This window comes from Babylonia areolata, chromosome 13 (genome assembly GCF_041734735.1).
Source record: "Babylonia areolata isolate BAREFJ2019XMU chromosome 13, ASM4173473v1, whole genome shotgun sequence".
In the NCBI taxonomy this organism is placed as follows: Eukaryota; Metazoa; Mollusca; class Gastropoda; order Neogastropoda; family Buccinidae; genus Babylonia; species Babylonia areolata.
Window position 1 is genome coordinate 15,709,349 of NC_134888.1, and position 22,500 is coordinate 15,731,848.

General features: G+C 43.6%; 1 protein-coding gene across 4 annotated transcripts in view; it reads right to left on the reverse strand.

Moving 5' to 3' along the window:
* Positions 1-1,816: 1,816 nt before the first annotated feature.
* The window catches only part of LOC143289089 (metalloreductase STEAP4-like), a 71,714-nt gene continuing 51,030 nt past the window's right edge, over positions 1,817-22,500 (reverse strand). For all 4 annotated transcript variants that reach the window (XM_076597933.1, XM_076597934.1, XM_076597936.1 and 1 more), the window contains 3 exons: positions 16,447-17,179; positions 14,724-15,017; positions 1,817-13,199 (listed from right to left, as the gene is read on the reverse strand). In XM_076597933.1, coding sequence (XP_076454048.1) covers positions 12,498-13,199; positions 14,724-15,017; positions 16,447-17,179 — 1,729 coding nt within the window. In that variant the 3' untranslated portion in view covers positions 1,817-12,497. The remainder of the gene's footprint in view (positions 13,200-14,723; positions 15,018-16,446; positions 17,180-22,500) is intronic.

Consider the following 22,500-nt stretch of genomic DNA (forward strand, 5'->3'; position numbering starts at 1 on the left):
GTGCACTCTGGAGCTAGTATAAGTCAACATATGTGCTGTGTGTATCACTGTATGTCTGTGTGTGTATTGCATGCTCAGGGGATGCATGTGTGTATGGCAGTGTGCATATGCAAGAAAAAATGCATGCATCCAAATATTGCATTAATCTTTTTTAGAAATAAGATACCATATCATGCATGCACAGGTTTCTCTGCATCATAAAAAACACAAGACTGGGATCAAGAGAATATGTACACACACACACACACACACACACACACACACACACACACACACACACACACACACACACACACACACACACACACACACACACACACACACACACACACACACACATATGATGCGATGCGATGGCTGGTTCTTTGCTTGCGAAGATCAGTGGGAAGTTCCTGTCAGGGATGGGCGGCATGCCTTTTGATGACTAATTAGTCCAATCCATGATCTGCAGAGTCTGTGGCATTGTGGGCAGGTGTAGATCTGGTCTGCGTTGCTGGGCTGCGGACCTGGGTCTTTCCTTCTTTTCTCCTGGATGTTCAGTCGTCTGGTTTCCTCAAAGTGTTGGGTTCCCCTGAGGGTTGAAGATCTCCAGCTACCTCTATCTGATGCTGACTGCTCCCATGTCTTGGGGTTGATGTCCGCTTGGTATAGTTGCTTCTTCAGTTGGTCCTTGAATCTTTTCTGTGGTGCGCCTGTATTGCGTTTGCCTTGGACCAACTCCCCACAGAATACTGCTTTCGGCATGCGAGTGTTAGGCATCCGGGTGATGTGTCCTACCCAGCGAAGTTGTTTTAGCATGAGCATTGACTCGATGTTTTGCAGTTGAGCTCTTTCTAGAACTTCTATGTTCGTTATGTATTCCTTCCACTTGATGCCCATGATAGACCGAAGGCATCTCCAGCCGCTTTGTTTCTGGTACAGCACCCATGCCTCTGATCCATATAGCAGTGTTGGCAGTACAGCAGCTCGGTAGACTTGCATCTTTGTGGAGAGTCGCAAGGAGTGTTTTTTCCATAGTCTTTCCTGGAGGCGGCCAAATGCACTGCTTGCCTTTGAGAGGCGGTTGTCCACATCTTTGGTCACTGTAGCATCGTTCGATATGACGCTGCCCAGGTAGGTGAATTGCTCTACTGTGTTAAGGGGATGGCCATCAATGCTTATGTGGGGAGCAGTGTACACGGTCCCTGGTGCTTTTTGGTGGAGGACTTCAGTTTTCTTCAGACTTATAGTCAGACAGAATGCCTTGGCTGCCTGTGAAAAACGTCTACGATGACCTGCAGAGCTTCTTCTGCGTGTGCCAGGAGGGCGCAGTCGTCTGCAAAGAGCAGGTCCAGGATAGCTTCTTCTGAGGTCTTCGTGTGGGCCATGAGCCTTCGTAAGTTGAATACGCTGCTGTTGGTCCTGAATCTGATATAAATCCCCTCGTCTAGATCCTCCTTTGCTTCTCTCAGCATCATGTTGAAGAAGATTGCGAAGAGTGTGGGGGCTAATACGCAGCCTTGCTTCACTCCATTGCCAATTGGAAATTCTTCAGAGTAATCATCATTACACTTGACTTGACCCATTTGTCCTTCGTGGAGTTGTTGTAGGATTGCAAGGAACTTTGGAGGGCATCCCAGTTTGGTCATTATTTTCCATAGGCCATCTCTGCTGACTGTGTCGAAGGCTTTCGTGACGTCTATGAATGCTGCATATAGGTTCATATTCTGTTCTCTGCACTTCTCTCTCACATACACACACACAAAAGTACCACACACATACACAAAACGCCACAAGAAATAACCCCCATCATCAAAAACACTCTCACAAACATGACGAATGATAATAATCTTTATTGTCATCTTCTGATGAAAGCAAAAACTGGCAGGTCATTTTCAACAAATAGCATAAGCTGATTTTTCACTGTCTGATGGCACAATAATAACAGCCATGCAATAAATAACGAGTCTCAATTCATGCACATGATAAATGTGATCACTCTAACACATGATCACTCAAACACTTTAATTATGTGAACATAAAGGAGAAGACTGAAGAGGGAGGAGTAGAAGTTTCAATTTCTCAAAGAGGTGTCAGTGTGTTTAGACAAATCCATATATACACTACACCACTTCTGCTAAGCAAATGCCTGACCAGCAGCATAATCCAACGCACTAAGTCAGGCCTTGAGTGCATGCATATATATATATATATATATATATATATATATATATATATATATATATATATATATATATGTGTGTGTGTGTGTGTGTGTGTGTGTGTGTGTGTGTGTGTAGCAATCAAGACTAGATTTCTTCAACAGAATTTTGTGCAGTGTACGGAATGCATGTTGCACACGGGACCTCAGTTTATCATCTCGTCCAAATGACTACACACTCAGTTTGATCTTCCAATTAACTCACTCAGTACGGCCAGTCCTCTCTTCTCCTCTACACAGACCCCTCGGATGTCCAGTGGGTGTTTGAATGACCCAACCTTTAGCTTCCGTCGTCAGAATTGTGGTATTCTTTGTCAACATTCACGTCTTCAGTATAAGAGCCTTCCGCTTGCAACATTTTGATGATGGTAATTGGGGTGAAACGCTGTTAACGTCGTCTCTTTCGCCGTTCGTATGGAGAGAGTTAAACTTGGGACTGGGAGAAAGGACGAGACCAGGATTTGAACCCCGACCTTCACAGAAATCAGTAGAAAAAGAGGAGTAGATGAGAAGAAGAAGATAATGACGATGGTGACCATGAAGAAAATGACATTGTAAACAATGAAACCTTTATATACTCGTGAATGATTAGGTGAAACCAGCTCAAAATGTGAACAGAAATGCATATGCTGGAACACAACCAATAATGATGATGATACTAACCAATGAGAGAGAGACAGAAAGGGAGAGAGGGTATGGTGCAGACAGAGAGAGAAAGCAAGAGAGAGAGAGAAAAGAGATTCACACTATGTACATCTGGAAATTCAATTATACTGGGAGAGTGGGTGAGGGGGGTGGGTGGGACACTAACAGCTGATCAGGTGATTTCACATAATCTTATGTAACTACATACGTGCATGCATCGAGTTGAGGACAGTTGCAAAAATGAATTGTCTTCAATTTACAAAAGAAAAAAAACCAAAAAAACCGGGCAGCAGGGTTTATTTGCAACTTGTTCACATTCAACAGGAATCAAAATATGATTTCATGGCAATTAATCAACAAAGCGCAGCATGCATGCATATGATGTTGGATGGAGATTCAACAATCTGAAAAGAAAAGAGACAGAGAAAGAGAGAGAGGATTCTTATCAATATCACACAGTGATACACACATAGAGAGGGAGAAACAGACAGACAGAAAGGCAACAGATCTGTACACATTTCCAACTTTCACATATATGGTCAAGATGTCAAAAAGCAAGTGACTTGTCACAGTAGTGGTAATGCCCCTGACGAGAATAGTAGAAAGCAAAGCAAGCATCCCCAGCTAAATCCCCAGTGTGGACTGGACTGGGATTTGTACTCCCCTCTCTACTACACCTTGAGTGGTGATCTGGGTGGCAGAAAATCAGAAACCAAGGCAGAGACGATACAACAAAAACGGAAAGACAGAAACCGTGAAAGTAAAGAGGAAATTTTTTTAGTACACAATTTCCCGAAGGTGGGCATACATGTACTGTTACTTATACTGAAAGAGCCCTTGGCATCCCCACTGTGAATAAATGAAACGCATAATGTAACGCTGAACAGCAAATGTAACAATGAACAAACAGGAAAGTGAAACACTGAAAAGGAGGGAAGTGGTTGGAAAAAAAACAACAAAAAACCTATCCAAAACTCCAAAACTGTTAACAACAACTCGATTCCACAATTGTTCATTTCAAAAGAAAATGATCACGACATCTCTGTCACATGTGCTGGCAACCATGATTTCTCTCTTCCTGATTTTTGCTGTTTTGGGGGGGGGGGGGGGGGTGGGTTTCGGGGTGTGTACGTGTTGTGTGTGTGTGTGTGTGTGTGTGTGTGTATGTATGATCTGAACAACAGGATAAATGAGAAAAATATATATTCTCAGATTCATCATATTGATAACATTTCTGACAAGATATGATCTTGATAATGATAAGAAAAAATTTGACAGCAAAAGAAAGTGCAGTGATGACAAGTCTCATATATATATATGTTCTTATCGTCATGATATGGCATACATATAGTCAATACAAAAGAAAAAATGCTGATAATTCTGACTTGCATTCATTATACCACAGTAAGCCATTACAGTTTTAAAGAAAAAAATAAAACAACAAACATTTATATAAAATCCTTGCTGATGATAATTCTGATGCAAATAATTCTCGAATTTTCATGAGTAGCCATACAGCTAAGAAATAGCTCAGTTTCAATGTTGGATGTGCATAAATAAAATAATCATGCACACATACTATTTGCACTGTGTTCAATGTTCTGGTCAGTGTTCATGCTTTCTTTTAAAAATCACTGTTCATAAGTGACTTTCATGAGCAACCCCAGCAAAGCATAGAACACTAAAGTACAAACTCTCTGAAGTGAACACAAAATCTGCATGTTTTTTTCTTAAAATTTTTTTTTTCCAATGTTTTCCATTAATCTACATTTGCAAGATTTTAAAACAAAACCTTCATTAGTTCATAAAATTAGGGAAGAAAAATGCTATGATAAAATTTGAGAACAATATCAACTGTCATCGAGTTGAATTGGTTTGAACACAAACTGAGACTACACAATACCATGCAAAACAATACCACACAATACAGTACAATGTTGCAGTGGTGGTGTATTGAAGACTGACAGCTGTTTATACAATAGTACAACAGAACTGCTGAAGGTTTAGCATCGGAGCATGCATGCATGTAAAAAGCAATGATTTACATATATGATTACAGATACATCTGCCAATATTTAGCACTGACCCATCTTGGCCATTCATTTATATCATGTCATGTACAGAAAGACTGAGACAAAACACATGCAAAACATACAGTCAATCTGATCAATAAATAAAAAATAACACCAGTTTGAAACCAGACATCACGATACATAGATTCAGTGAAATTTTGGATCAACACGAAAAATATATGAACTTTCATTGAATGCACAGTGGAGTAAAGTGCCTTTTCCCCCCCAAGGACACACCACCGTGCTGAAAGAGGGCCTTGGATCCTGATCGCTGGATCGCTAAGTCCAAATGCCTAACCAATCTGCACACGGTACCTCCTGGAATATATGCTGGGCATACAAAATGCTACCCGTTACTTGCAGACTTGGATTTAACAAGTGTTCCGTCAGGGATTTGAGGATGGGAAGGAGGGGTTGGGGTGTTTGCATTGCATCAGCAGCCCACCATGAACCAACATTCCCTGGTCAAAGTTATGAGAAAGAAACAGACCAGTCATACTGAACCTTTTCTAACTTGACAAGCACCTGTGGACCTGTTCGAGGGATACAAATACCCCAGCGCACATAAAAGAACCCATGCCAACAAAAGGATCGTCCATGGCAAAATTCTGCAGAAAAATCCACTGCAATAAGAAAAAAGAAATACATTTGCTGACAAAATAAAAAGATGAAAAAAGGAAGGAAAAAAAACAACCCAGGGTGCTGCACTGTGGCAAAATGCTCTCCCCTGGGACAGCAGCCTGGATTTGACACAAGAGAAATCTGTTGTGACAAAAAGTAACACAATCCAATACGATACAGGCGTTTTCAGCCTGTAGTGTAATGATAACACACACATCTAATCCATGATATAAATTTGTGAGAAAATATTCATAGTATATTTCTAAAGCTTTAGCTTGTCTTTGTCCAACGACAATCTTGAAAATGAGATATTTATTTGGTGAAGCAGGATTTCACTTGTATGACCTGTTGATATGAAGAAAAAAGTTTTATATGCTTCGGTACAGCCACAAATCATCAAAAGACACATTGTTGTGGGTTACATCAAGCAAAGAACCATCAATTATTTATTCAGCATTTTGGTTTTGATGCCATTTCCCTTGTTCTGAAAAGATTTTTGTGATTGTGAGTGTTGCAAAGCTCAGTAACAGCATGTTGTTGTCTTCAGTTTAACGTCTTTCCACTTGAAGTGATATTAGATGGGAAAAAAAAACCAACAAAAAAACCATGGGGGTAGGGGCTGTGAGAGGGGGAGGGGTAAAAGTGTGTGTATGTGTGGAGGGTGAATAGGGAAAGACAACGCTAGGAAAAATGGAAACGTTATAAACGCCAACATCAAACAACTATAACATCTATAACAAATGTCCTATAGGACTATGCAGCAAACCTTCTGCAATAACAAATAACATATTGGAATTGTTAATAACACATTCAAAAGAACTTTTGGTGAAGTCTGGCAAAAAAACATTTTAGATTCTGACATTTGAAAATTACATGGTTGCTAGAAATATGTTCTCCACATATGCATCTGACTTTATAATAAAAGTGTTCAGTTTCATCCTGTTTGATAATGTCTGAATCTGCCTTAATCTTATTGAATTACTGTATGTATTTGACTGATTGATAGTTCCCGGTTGTTGAACATTAATTACACTATGGTTTAAAGCTTTGCATGTGCGGCCTCTTCAATGTGGTACCAAAAGCAAAAATGCTATTTGAAATGTTGGCTAAATGTGTGTGCGGCCTCTTCACTTTGGCTCAAAAGCAGTACAAGTGCAGCAATTGGAAATGGGCTCTGCATCTCCCTTCAGTCTGTCAGTCTAATGATGTCATTTTCTGTTTCAGCTGTTATATGCTGTTGCATCAAACTGAAATCAATTCCAGCATATTTTCTTGAGAAAAACAACAAGAACATACTGAAAGACTGTGTCATTAAACAGCAATAATTGCCCTCAAGACTGAACTGTGCTGGACTTAACAACTGCTTTTTTTTTCTTTTTTAAATTGAAAATATCAAGTATAAACATGTTATTTCCATGATTTTTTGACAAATGAGTCATGACAACACATCACAGTAATAATGACATTTGCGACAAGCAAGAATGACATCAGAAGCATGACATATTGACATCAGAAGTAAAATAAAATATCGTTAAACTTTTAACAAATCGGGTGCCTGAGCTTTTTCAGTAAGATTTTCTTCATCCAATAACACTTCTTAAAATGGAACAGGTAAATATTTGAACTCTAATGATGGCACTCGTATGCACTGTGTGTTTTTGAAAGGCAAAAATTCTGCACATAGTGAACCTTATGACATTTACAAATCAAGTGAGACCTCACATTCTGAAGGGTGGATACAACTTTTCTGCAATGTCACATTCTCTACAGCAAATGTTTGGACTCCATGACAAAAAAAAAAAAAAAAAAAAATGCTGGGAGAAAACAAGAAAACTGTATATACAGTATCCAATGCTGTTCACATATCTGTATGAATATGTGTTGTGTTACCATACAAGTAGCAACATCAAAACAAAATAAACATTTCGTGGCCAGAAAGGTCCATGTATCCATGAGTAGATTATCTGATCTTTTGCATGTTAATCAACATGAAGGGGTTTAAGGCACGAACGAGCAGGTCTGTACATATGTTGACCTGAGAGATTGAAAAATAAATCTCTCTTACCAGACGCCGTGGCGAAGTGGTTAGCGTCATGGAGTGACAGCTGGGAGGACGCGGGTTCAAATCCCAGCGGAGGTGGGTTTTTCGGCCCGTGGGTGGCTCCTACCCAGAGTTGAGTGTGCTGTGGGCTTAAATGGGGAGACTGGGACCACACAGTCGAGTGTCATCCACTTCACGGATGCGTCTTTGGGTATGTTGCTCTAATTACCTGACCAACACTGCAAGTGTCTGTATCTCTCGGGCCTGGTTAACGCTGTGATATCATTATGACAGGAAGTGTAGAGTACAGCCTTGTCACGCAGTCCCAAACCAAAATGGACCTCCATAGCAACATCATCATCGTCATCCTCCTCCTCTTTCATCATCATCAATATAAACAAAACAGTCTCAAAGTCTGTGGCCTTTCATGCCGTACTCTCATGGTGACCTCAGTTTTGATACCCCTCCACTCCAGTGACTGGGGTGAGTCCTGTCAATGTCTTCAGTGTCAGCAGATTCATGGGGGGCTGTTGCTTGGGGGATGTGGTGGCAGTCTTCACTCTGGGAGGGACACTCACTCAGTCTGGCTCCGCAACTAAGCCATTATTGTCATCAGTAGGGGGCTTAGTAGGTGGTGTCCTAAATACGTTAAATCAGAACAGGCACCACTGAACACCACTGAAGTGACTCAGCAGCAGTGCAGAGTCTCCTCTGGTGTGTGGCCTCCTGACAACCTAACATTGATGGTTCCCTGTGGACTGTGAACGCTGGAACTGTGACGGACAAACCCGGGTGTGGCCGTGTATGGGGGAATCTAAATGAGCAGCATGGGAGTAATGCCACTGAAACGGTGCAGATGATGGGGCAGCAAAAAAAAACAACAAAAAAACAACAAATCTCTAACTTTAATAAACCACTGGTACCAGGATCCCACTCAGGACCCTCAGACACCATATTCAGTGCTTTAATCATATTTTGGTTATTGCCCCCGTCACCAGCATCAATCCTGCACATGAGACACTGGTAGCTTTGACAGGCTGTCAATCAGTGTCATGGACTGTGTTTAAGGCGACATTCATGATGTCAGCACCAGTTTCCACCTGCAACTACAACTTGTCACATCGAGGCACACTCAAAACTTACAGTGAAATGGAATTCTACAAGTTTGATTAAAATCTGTACATATAAACTGATTTGGTAAAAGTTTGTTTTCATATGCAGAACTTCCGTCTCTCTGTCTATACCTGTCTACTTTTCCCTGTAAATATCCATGTGAAAATACATAGATAGAAAAATAGACATATAAGACAGACAGACAGGTAGCCAGACAGACAGTGAATCGATCAAAAGGGTGAAATTTAGCACAATGATATGATAATATATTCTTTTTGCAATGCATGCACCAGTATATGTGTCAGCACATGACTCAAAACAGTACAACAGTATGCATTCCATTCCCGTCCATTATCAATCATTTAATCAAAACGTGATTGAAAATAACAATAATTGAAAACTGAAAGTAACTGATATATAAGAGATACTGATTAAAAGAAAGGTAGGAAGGAAGAATAGAATAAGGAAAAGGAAATGAAAAAAAAAAAAAAAACCCCAAAAAACTGTGCTATGCTAAAGAAAGACCGAGAGAGAAGAATGAGTGAGGATACAACATATGACAGGCAGACAGACAAGTAAGACGGTGTCATTAAGAAGAAATACAAACATTTAAAACAAGCAGCCATATCAAAATAAATAAATGAAAAAATTGAGAATTCACACATCCTCTGATTGATAATTTTCATAAATAATTACAGCAACAACAACAAAAAAAAGTAACCAATGAACTGACTTGTACCAAGGGCTGTGACTACACTTCATAAACTGACCAGCACACATGCAGTGCTGTCCACTGATTGTGACAGAGACACAATACTGCAGTTTCCATCTGTACCCCCCTTTGTATAGCGCTTCAGCAATGCTGCAGGTTTCATGCATACATAGCTTCAACAATACAGTGATTCCCATCTATACATCATTACAATAACGCAGCAATTCTCATCTATACATCACTTCAACAACACAGCAATTCTCATCTATACATCACTTCAACAACACAGCAATTTTCATCTATACATCACTTCAACAACACAGCAATTTTCATCTATACATCACTTCAACAACACAGCAATTTTCATCTATACACCACTTCAACAACACGGCAAATCTCATCTATACACCATTTCAACAACGCAGCAATTTTCATCTATACATCACTTCAACAACACAGTATTTTTTCATCAATGCATCACTTCAACAACACAGCATTCTTTCATCAATACATCACTTCAACAACACTGCATTTTTTTTCATGAATACATCAATTCAACAACACAGCATTTTTCACCTATACATCATTTCCATAACAATGAAATCTCCATCCGTATCTCATTACGTTTTGCTTCAGCAACCTCCAGTTTCTATCTGTGCTGACTTAACAACACATCATTTTTCATCCATACATCACTTCCATAACAATAAAATCTCCATCCGTAATCATTACATTTTGCTTCAACAACCTCCAATTGCCATCTGCACATCATTACATATTGCTTCAACACCAACAGAATTTTCATACACACCTCCTCAAATATCACTTCAACACCACTGCAATTTTCACCCATATACTATTTAACATGGCTTCAACAACACCGTTATCTGATCCTTTTTATATATCACTTTAACAACACTGCAGTTTTCATCTAACTGGATTTAACATGGCTTCACCAACACTGTGATTTTCATTATCAACCTCTTTATATATCACTTCAACAACACTGCAGTTTTTAGCTGTACCACATACATCTCTTCAAGTACACTGCAATTTCTTTATCCACCTTATCACAACACATCACTTCCACAATCTGGAAGTTGCAAAAGTGATGGAAATAATATTCTAACACACACACACACACACACACAAGAAAGAAGTAGAATTACAAGTAAAAGTCCTGATGAAAACAACACTCACTAAAACCACACAATCTCCGATAAATTACACCCCATGGAGTTTGTGCTTTTTCACAAAGATGATCATCAGATACCCTGTACAACCATAAACAACCCCCCCCCCCCCCGCCCCCCCACACACACACACATACATACACACATGTGTGTGTGCACGCTACTGTCCTCTTTGGAAAACTGACTCAATAAATCTCCACCACTTTTTGTATCAGCACATTCGTCCTTTTCCTTCTTCCATTTTTTAACAAACTGAAGGCATCAGTCTCCACAACCCAAAGCCTCCTTCCTGAATGCACGGTTACAGTAACACATGTCACATTTGCCCTCTCTTTGACAACCCCCCGCCCCCCACCCCCCACAAAAAAAACAGTCTCCCCGAATCAAACAACTTTACTGAAAATAGTGTTGCTGTTTTTTTTCTCCCCTTGTCTTACAATATGGTAGAACACACTAGACCAAAAGAAAGACAGGGTGTGGGGTAAGGGGGGGGGGTTAGGATAGGAAGAGGGGTTGGAGAGAAGGAGAAGGGTGATGTAGGTGAGTAACAGCCAACAAGGTGGAAGGCTGGGAACAGGAAGATTGTGTGGGGGTTCGGGGGAAGGAGGAAGGGGGGGGGGAGGGATTTAGGGTTCAAGATAAATCACAAGCCATGAATTGGTAGGGGGGTGGGGGGGGAGGAAATATATATATATATATATATATATATATATATATATATATATATATATATATATATCACAAGCCAAGCCAGACAGACCCCGACACCATTTCTTGACTCAGCCTCAAAGTCAAACATGCGTAGAAATTCTTCTTTTGTTTGTCCTGGACACACAGGACAGGACGATACTGACCTTAGGTTGGAGCCAAAAGTGCACGATTTGAGTGCGCATGTTCTGAACCAAGGGTGCGGGTGTAGGAGCTGGGTGCGCATGTTCTGAACCAAGGGTGTGGGTGTCGGAGCTGGGTGCGCATGTTCTGAACCAAGGGTGTGGGTGTAATGAGTTGGGTATGCATGCTCTGAACATTGCTTAATTCTCTGACTCCACCCTCCCCCACTCTCCCCAAGTTCCCTTCTGTATCGTGTGCGCTATGACCTTAGGTGGAGCCAAAAGTGCATGCGGTGCGCATGTTCTGAAGCAAGAGTGCATGAGCTGGATAATCATGCTTTGAACATTGCTTCATTCTCTGAGCTCCACACCCCCAGCCCACCCCCACCACCCTCCCAGTTCCCTTCTGTACATACATTATACAGTTTCAGGAGGAAGCCTTGACGGGACTGAAAGACAGGGAGTGAGTGGTAGATTGTGTTACAGGATAGCACATGTGACTGATCCTATGTACTAATATTTAGTGTTACAGGATAGCATATGTGACTGATCCTATGTACTAATATTGTGTTACAGGATAGCATATGTGACTGATCCTATGTACTAATATTTAGTGTTACAGGATAGCACATGTGACTGATCCTATGTACTAATATTTAGTGTTACAGGATAGCATATGTGACTGATTCTATGTACTAATATACAAACATGTCTCTGCGTGTGTGTGTGTGTGTGTGTGTGTGCGTGTGCATGCGTGTATGTATCTCTACACAAATGTGGGGGTAAGGGAGAGGGGAGCTGTGTGTGTGTGTGTGTGTGAAAGCAATGCACAACAGCTGTTCTGTGTTCATGAAGAGAAACAGTATAAAGTAAAATCCATGGTCAACAGAAACAGCCAGAAAAAAACACGTCAGAATGAATGCACCATCTTCTTAACCAAAGCAATGTCCTCAACCCTCCCAACCATTTATCATTGCCATAATAATACGTATCTATACATATGTATATATAATTTTGTTTCTAAAAAAACCACAAAAACCCTGGCACCGACTAAGAGCAGCAGGCGGTCATCATACCACAGAGCAGTCGCAACCCCGGGTGGGCATGGAGGAGGGGCGGGCACCCTCGCTCTGACACGACCCGCACGCCCCCCCGCAACCTCCATTCTCCCCCTCCTCCCCACCCTCCCCACCATCCATCCTCAGCGCTGTGTACACGGCCGTGTTCTGGGAGCTCAGCTTCAGCCCCACGTCCGACCCCGACGCCGACATGCACGAGCTCTTCTTCAGGATGCCCTTCCGTGAGGATGAGGAGCAGCAGGAGGAGTCCAGGTTGGTGAGCATGGATGCTGACTGGAAATCGCCACCACCGGCACCGTTTTCGGCTGCTGCAACGGCGTCTTTCCTCTCCCAGCCATGCCGGATCTTCTTCAGGCGGTGGCTGAGAGGCGGCAGGGCCAGCACGAGGCGCAGCAGCAAGGTGACAGCCGGAAGGAAGCCCGAGAGGAAGGTGATAGAGCGGAAGGTCTTGGCCCAGCCGCCTTTCGCCCAACCCGGCGCCCCCATGGCGGCCACGTGGCCGGCAGCCAGCAGGAGGGCCAGGACACCCACTCTGGACTGCAGCAGGCGCCACTCGGCCCAGTTGAGGGCAGCGCTGACAGAGGGCAGGGAGGCCAGGCCCACCAGGGACAGCAGCAGCAGGGACATCAGCCCCAGCAGGCAGGCCAGCTCCCCCTTCCACACCATCCACGCTGGCTGCAGTTGCACCAGGGTCTGTGGCCAGGGCAGATGGGTGGTGAACACGCACATGCACACACACAACACACATGCATATAATATATATATATGTTAAAATACACATGTTTAAAATCCCATTATCCACATCAGTTTTGTGAATTATAGAAACAAACACTCTCAAAATACCCAGCATGCAGCAATCATAATAGAATCATCAACACTTTTATACTGTACAAGCAGAAGAAGAAAAGATCTTGTGCATACATGGAATACAACATAAATACAGCTTACATTTAGTCAACTTGATGTTTTGGAGACCAAAAACTAAAAGATTTCAGTAGCCGAGCCAAATTGTACAGGAGGAATCTGCTGACTTAAAATTGCTGTGTTGTCAAGAGCTTTTCTGCCAGTTGCATGTTCCACTGTTTTGTTTTATGTGCACAGACTGCCGATGTGTTGCTTTTCTACAGCGGCCCTTGTAAGCATCAAGCCCCTTGTTTATGCTTTGTGTGCTTAACACACAAACCTACATACAAAACAGAAAACAAGTGCAATCTCTGACATAATACTCACATAAAGATACTTAGTCATGTACTTAATTAATATCGGCAATTTTAGTTTCTTCGTTAACATGAACCACGTGACATATGCACGCAAAACAAAACCATACATTTATACTTTTCTAAAATACTGGCAGATGAGCAAAGAGACACAGACAGACTTACACACTCACAAGACACACCCACGGGCTTCACAGTTCATATCATATCCTCCCTTAACGCCACCACAAAAACCCTCAACATGAAAAAATAAAGGGGGGTGGGGGTGGCACTGCACTAATCTCCAAGGAGAGCAGCCTAAAATCCACAACAGAGAAATCTGTTATGTCAACAAAATACAATACAATGCATTGCAATACAATGCAAAACAATTCTTCTTCCTCATTCATGTGCTGCAACTCCCACGTTTACTCGTATGTACATGAGTGGGCTTTTATGTGTAAGACTGTTTTAACCCTGCCATATAGGCAGCCATACTCCGTTTTGGGGGATATGCAATACAATACAATACAACACAATGCAATGCAATGAAGTGTAGTGCAGTACAGTACAGTACAACAAATGCAATGCAACATAACACGATGTGAAGCCATACAACTCAACACAACAAAACATGACAAAACACACACAGCATAACAAAACAAATACAACACAACAAACACAACGTAACACAACGCCACACGGCACAGCACAAAACAACACCCTCACAAACCCCACAAAAAAGCCCCCCTCCCCCCAAACACCCCCACCCACCACAACCCCCACCCACCCAAACTCCCCACACCGTCTTCCTCACACACACACACACACACACACACACACACACACACACACCTGCATGGTGACGCTGGCAGGCAGGACGACAGACGGCCTCCAGAAAAAAACACAATACTCAACCCCCCCCCCCCAAAAAAAAAAGCCCCCTCATCCCCCCCACCAACCCCCCCCCATTCCCCCCTCCCCACACACACACACACACCCAAACTCCCCACCCACACACCTGCGCGGTGATGTTGGCCGGCAGGATGACGGCTGGCCTCTGGAACCAGGAGCTGTAATAGGTGGGGCTGAGCATCATGGCGGAGGCCAGGGCGTGCATGAGGGCCAGGGCCAGGGCGATCAGCCCCAGCTGCCGCCGAGAGGCCATCCAGGCGCCCAGCCAGGCAGGGAAGCGCCGGTACTTGGTGCCACGGTGCAGCTGCACCACCCCGGCCACACTGCCCGGCAGGTAGGTCAGCGCCAGGACGGTGACGGCCGTCATGCACAGTGGTTTGTTCAGCACCTTCAGGAAGATCTGTAGAGAGAAAACAGGTGGTGTGGTGTGGTGTGGTGTGGTGTGGGAGTGGGGGGGGGGGGGGGGTTGTTCAGTGCCTTGACAAACAACACAACACCTTCAGGAAGATCTGTAGAACAGGTGGGGGTTGGTGGGGGGCGGGGGGAGGGGGGGGGGGGGTTGTTCAGCGCCAGGATAGTGATGGCCATCATGCACAGCGGTTTGTTCAGCACCTTCAGGAAGATCTGTAGAGAGAAAACAGGTGGTGTGGTGTGGTGTGGGAGTGGGAGGGGGGGGGGGTTGTTCAGTGCCTTGACAAACAACACAACACCTTCAGGAAGATCTGTAGAACAGGTGGGGGTTGGTGTGGGCTGGAGGGGTGGAGGTTGTTCAGCGCCAGGATAGTTATGGCCATCATGCACAGCGGTTTGTTCAGCACCTTCAGGAAGATCTGTGAACAGGTGGTGGTTGATGGGGTGGGGGTGGGGGGTGGGGGCTTGGGGTGTTTGTTCAGTACCAAGACGGTGACGGCCATCATGCACAGTGGTTTGTTCAGCACCTTCAGGAAGATCTGTAGAAAGAAAACAGGTGGTGTGTTGTGGGAGCGTGGGGGGTTTGTTCAGTGCCTTGACAAACAACACATCTTCGGGAAGATCTGTAGAACAGGTGGGGGTTGAGAGGGGGTTGTTCAGTACCAGGACAGTGATGGCCATCATGCACAGCGGTTTGTTCAGCACCTTCAGGAGGATCTGCGAGAAAACAGGTGGTGGGGGGGTGGGGGAGAAATTCTTGACAAGACTGCTGACGTAAAAAAAAAAAGGGGGGGGGGGGTGGGGGGGGGGGGGGGCAGGCAGCATACCAAAAAAGAAACACCGCCACCAAGTTTGACCATGCTCTCACATTCCAACAAGAACAAGCACCTTAGTCTTCAGAAATATATGCTTAACACAGTAATAAGCCCATACCTTATTCTTAAGAAACATATGCTAAACATAATTATAAGCTCATATGTTATGTTATTTTATGTTATGTTATGCCCGGTGGACCAGGTTGAAAAGATACCCCATCAAAATAAATAGACAAATAAATAAATAAAGCAAACACCTTTTTATGAACTATCCCCCCCAATATTTCTTGTGACCCTGGTACACTTGGTAATAAAGATATATTCTATTCTGTATTCTATTCTATTCTACAAAAGTTGAAGTTTACCACACACACACACACACACGTGCCATTACACAGACTCACTTTGATCACACATGAAAGTCAATAAATAAAAACTAAAAGAAAATAAAGGGAAGTATACAAATTATATACAATATAAATACAATGCAAATAAAATCTAAAAAAACAATCAAACACCCGATTTAACAAACAAAAACACACACACACACACACACACACACACACACACACCCCTCCCCTGCCACACCCACTCCCAGCTCACCTGGTCCCACCGGTAGGCCGTGCGCTCGATGAAGTAGATGTAGACGCAGTAGAGCGCCCACAGGTTGAAGACGCCGAAGGTGAAGAAGAGGGGCACCTTCCAGCCAGGGAACACCTTCAGGACGAAGGCCTCCATGCTGCGGGCCGACCTCAGGGCCCCCATGTCGCTGGGCGCAAACCCCAGCCCCCGGGCCAGGTCCATCACCCGCTCACGGGCCCCGGGGTCGTCGCTGCAGACAAAGACCCTGCTGGTGCCCACCGCCGCGTGGTCTTCCAAGGTGTAGGCCGACACCGAGTTGAAGGCCTTGACCACCATGGCCTCGGGGAGCATCGCCTGCAGGAACTCGGCGTTGGACACAGCGCTGTAGCGGTTGGTGCGATTGGAGATGTCCACCACCACCTTCCCGGCCAGGAGGTCGGCCCGCGGGGCCAGCGTGGCCCGGAAGTTCTCCATGTGGATGGCCGCCACCAGGACCTCGCACTGCTTGATGCAGTCGTCCAGCGTGGTGACGCGGACGCCGCACAGGCACTCGTCGAAGGAGGACAGGCGACGGGCAGCTGGGGCCCGGCTGCCCAGCACCACGTCGTAGCCAGAGGAGATAAGGCGCTTGGAGAGCGCGCGGGCGAAGTCACCCGTGCCCAGGATGCCGACGCGTTTCTTTTCCGCCAGGCCCCTCTTCATCATCGGGTGCAGGAGCTCCTCCGATGCTGCCATGTCTTCTTCCGTTGATGAACTGCACACACACAGACAGGGTGCCTGGGATGTGAGACAAAGTCAACTGCACATGTGTACACACACACACACACACACACACGCACACACACATGCACACCCACACACGACACACACACGTACACAGAGGATCCAGCGTTTTGACAAAGCAATGTGAATTGCTCACACACAGAGATGGGATAAAGGGATTTATACAGAGCAAAGTCAGTTGCAGTGATAGTATATAGGGATTTGTATGGACCAAAGTGAATTGCACACACACACACACACAGACAATATCCATGGATTTAGACAGACTAAAGTAAATTCCACACACACAGACAGGATACAAGGATTTAAACAGACCAAAGTGAACCGCACATACACAGACACGATACAGGGATGTGTACAGAGCAAAGTAAATTGCACACATCCACATACGGGATCTAGGGATTTATACAGAGCAAAGTAAATTGCTCAGAGACAGTACATGGGGACTTGTACAGACCAAAGCAAACTGCACACAGATGAGATCCAGAGATTCATACAGACCAAAGTAATGCAAACAGATATGCAACAAGCAAAAACAAGGTATATAGAAATGATGGGGCTGAAAAAGAGATCTATAAACTTTCTCTTCCACTCTTAATAACTATCATTTTGACTCAATCTGACTGCTAGCAAATAGGTTCTTCACGAAAACCTATATACGAGTTCCACAATTTAAATAAAAAATTAAAAAATAAATGAAAAAAAATTTTTTTTTAAACCACAGACATATCAGTAAGCTTCTGGAATAAGAAACTATCATAATAAAGAAGATTTGTTTTAAGAACAGTTCTATATACCTGCTGGTGTTGAGTAGTGTACCCATGACTCAACCCAGGAACACACAGCATGTTTGTTTTGAGTCAGGAACTTGGGAGGATGTGAATGATGAAAGAGTTGGGGGTGGGGGGTGGGGGTGGGGGGGGGGTGGATGCAACAGATCAGAGGAGTCAACGTATGACAAAAGACTGCTAAACCTGGGACTGGGGGAGTGCCTTTATCGAACGGAGGAGCTTGAAAGTACTGTATAGTGTATATAATCCACCCACTCTCTTTCCTTAGTCCTTTTGGCAAATGTAGTGGAGTGTTTGAAAGAACTATCCTTACAGTGGTGAAAAAGACACACACACACACACACACACACACACACACACACACACACATACACACACACACAAACAAAAAGCTTTATGGAAAGATGTCAAGTAGCTTTGCTGTGGGTGGCCGTTCTAGTGGATGGAAATTTGCACTGTGCCACTCACTGGAAGTCTTACAACACGGTATGTGGTCTACCTGCTGCGTCATGCAAAACCAACAGCCCCTGTCCACAGGGGAACGCTGAGCCTGATGCAATTTTTGCACAGTCAGTGACCTGAATCCCCCACCTACCCACCCTGCACCCCTTACAAAAAGATTCCATGTCCCCCACCCCCACCCTTACCAAAAGACTCCACATACCCCCACCCCTTAAAAAAAAACTGATTCCACGCACTGTTAACAATGCCATGGTCTCCTGGCCCTGTGCAAAGCTCCTTGACTGCTATGTGATGTAACTGACCTGATCATCATGATCATCTTGATCCCTTTCGGACCAGGAACACAGCCAGATACCGACAATGGTCAACATTTTGAAGCTGGGCATCAAATGAAAAAGGAAGGTCGCCCTTTCCTCAACACTTGCGCTGGATTTCATCCGATTAATCAATTGGGGGCGGCCCGATGGTACTGGCACATGCCTAAACTATCAGAATAGAATGAAATAAAGTAGAATAAAATAGAATAAAACAAAACAGAATATAAAAAAGCAACAAAATAAAACAGAATAGGATAAAAGAATAGACAGGGAAAAAAAGCAATACTGAATAAAAACAGAAGAAAATAAAATAAAATGTCTGGATTATCAAGAAAAAAAAAAGAAGAAAAATAGAAGTGAAAAGATGTATAGACATGATTTAGTCCTTTTAAAGCTGCTCCCCCCCCCCCCCCCCCCATTTACCTAATGAATTTTGAAGCAAATGTTACCATTGAGGCATGAAGTGAAGTTATGGTTGTCACTCCAATGGACAGGACAATTCATTACTCTTGCACGGACTGAAGATCAAATCCACGATAATGAGAACACAGGCCAAGTTTGGCACACACAAAAAAAAGAGGAGGGGGCACTGGGGTGTGTGTGGGGGGGATCAGAAATGTGGATCCAAACAACGAATTGCCTACATGTATGCAGTTTGGCTGGGGGGGGGGGGTGGGGGGGGGCACAGTCTTTGTTATATGTATTCTGTTCTAAAACAGGTGAAAAGGTCACCCTTTTTCTTGGCTTCTCAAGGCCTTGACCAATAAACCAGGATTTCTTTTTAGATGTAGGTCCAATACCCCACCACTGATGGTATTCTCACAGCCCAAGGTATCCTCACAGCCTTGCCCTGGGAGGCATTGAGGAGGCGGGAGGTGGGGTGTGGGGGGGGGGGGAGGGGAGGGTAGGGTCTGATATGAGTTGTTAAAGCTCACTCAAAAAACCCAAGGGAAGAGTCAAGTAGGACAAGTGGCTGGCCCACCGGGGGAATCCAACTGTGCTGGTTTGATACAAACCCAGTTGATAATACTGCTGTTCTAGTCAGGAGTTTAAAAAAAATAAAACAAATTAAAGACAAGGGTCATGTTTCAGTACTCTGTCAAAACACAATAAAAGAAGGTCTTGAATCTCTCTTCTGTGATATATTTCATTAACTCACTCAGTACGGCCAGTCCTCTCTTCTCCCCTACACAGACCCCTCGGATGTCCAGTGGGTGTCTCTATGACCCAACCTTTAGCTTCCGTCGTCAGAATTGTGGTATTCTCTGTCAACATTCACCTCTTCAGTGTAAGAGCCTTCCGCTTGTAATATTTTGATGGTTGTAATTGGGGTGAAACGCTGTTAACGTCGTCTCTTTCGCCGTTCATATGGAAAGAGTTAAACAGTGAGGCCTGAACAGAGCGTTGGTCACACATGCATGGGTCAGGCATCTGCCCTCTGCCCTGCACTCTCTCACCCCTCCCTCAAACCTTTCTTTTCTTTTCTTTACAGAAAGTGTGAGGTATTGTACAGGGATTAATCCACAGTTTCTTTTTACTGCCTCCTTGAAATGCACACCACATAAACTATTCCAGTCTGTTGCTGTTTTAACTAATTAACATGAGTAATCCACAGATTTTTTTTTTTTTTTTTAATGCCTCCTTCAAAAGCACACCATATAACTATTCCAGTCTGTTGCTGTTTTAACATGAGTAATGCACAGATTTTTTTTAATGCCTCCTTTAAAAGCACACCATATAAAATATTCCAGACTGTTGCTGTTTTAACATGAGTAATCCACATATTTTTTCAATGTCTCCTTCAAACATACACCACATAAACTATTCCAATCTGCTTCTGTCTTAACAGGAGTAACCCACAGATTTTTTTGTCAATGCCTCCTTGAAAAGCAGACCACATAAACTATTCCAGTCTATTACCTTTTTCACATGAGTAATCCACAGATTATTTTTAATGCCTCTTTCAAATGCACACCACATAAACTATTCAGGTCTATTTCTGTTTTAACATGAGTAATCCACAGATTTTTTTGAGTCTCCGTCAAACATGTCTATTACCGTTTTAACAAAAAGTAATCCACTGATTTTTAAATGCCTCCTTCAAACGCACACCACATAAACTATTCCAGTCTGTTGCCGTTTTAACATGGGCGCTTTTAAAGTTTTATACGACAACACACATTTCTTTGATTATGATGAGCTTTTTGATGGCACTTTTAAAGTCTTATATACTACAACACACATTTTCATGATTATGATGAACATTTCTGACGGCACTTTTTAAAGTGGTATACCACAGCGCGCATCTCTGTACTTATGATTTTTTTTGATGGCCCTGATACAGCCCTGAGCGGTCAGATGGCAGATTTACAGCTGAAACAGAAATCATCCCTGTGACTACTTTGTGGAGTACTTCAAACACTGACTGGCTATTGTTTTTTGCGGTTTTTTTTTTTTGGTTTTTTTTATATTGTAGTCCGTCCTGCTTTTCAGACCATTTTCAACCATCACAAATGTAGTTAATATCCTCTGCAGCCTCTGTTCATGGGTATCATGAAATAAAGTGTTTGTGTGTTTGGACGGATGACAGGTGTGTCAAAGTATGTTTGTGTGTGTGTGTGTGTGTGTGTGTGTACGTGCGCGTGCATGCGTTCGTGCGCGCATGTGTGTGTGTGTGCGTCCATGTGCATGTGTGTGTGTGTGTGTACACGCAAATGTGTGTGTGCATGCATGTGTGCCTGTATGACAGTTTGACAATAGGTACACAAACACACACACACACAAACACACATGTATGCACACACACATGCATACTTACCCAAGCATCACATGTACACAAATGATATTTCTCCCTCCCCCCCCCCCCCCCCCCTCCCCCCCCCCCGCCCCCCCTCTCTTTCTCTCTCTCCCTCTCGCTCACAAATACACACGCCTACACGCACACACACATTCTGATCCACATCCCACATATACCATTAACGACGACATGCTGCCTGGATCAGACATACAGATAGGACCTGGAAGTGACTGGCAAGCCATTTGCACACAGAGGGTGAGCAGATCAGGTTGTCCACAATCAATACTGACACACTAGGGGGGGGTGTGGCGGTTGGGGCAGGAATCCATATACATGTTTGAATCTGATAAATCTCCCATGTTTTCTCCTCCACTGAACTAGAGACAGACAGAGAGAGAGAGAGAGAGAAAGAAAGAGAGAGAGAGACACACAGAGAGACACACAGAGAGACACACAGAGAGAGACAGAGACAGAGACATGGAGACAGTGACAGAGATAAAGTAACAATGGCACAAATAGGGAATCCACACACTTGTATCTGATAACATCTTTCTTTTGTCCTCCTTTGGAATGAGAAAGAGAGAGAGGAGAGAGAGATATACATATATAAAGAGAAAGAGAGAGAGGAAGACAGAGAGAGACAGGGAGACAGTGACTGAGAGAGACAGGGAGATACAGATAAAGCAAAACTGACACAATGGCGAATCCATACACTTGTATCTGATAATATCTTCTTTTTGTCCTCCTCTAAGAAGAGAAAGAGAGAGAGTGGGAGAGAAAGAGAAAGAGGAAGACAGACAGACAGTGACAGAGACAGACAATAAGAAAGAGAGAAAGAGACGGACAGACAGAGGCAGGAAGACGGTGACCGAGACCGAGAGAAAGCAATACTGACACAATGAAGAATTCATACACTTTTACCTGA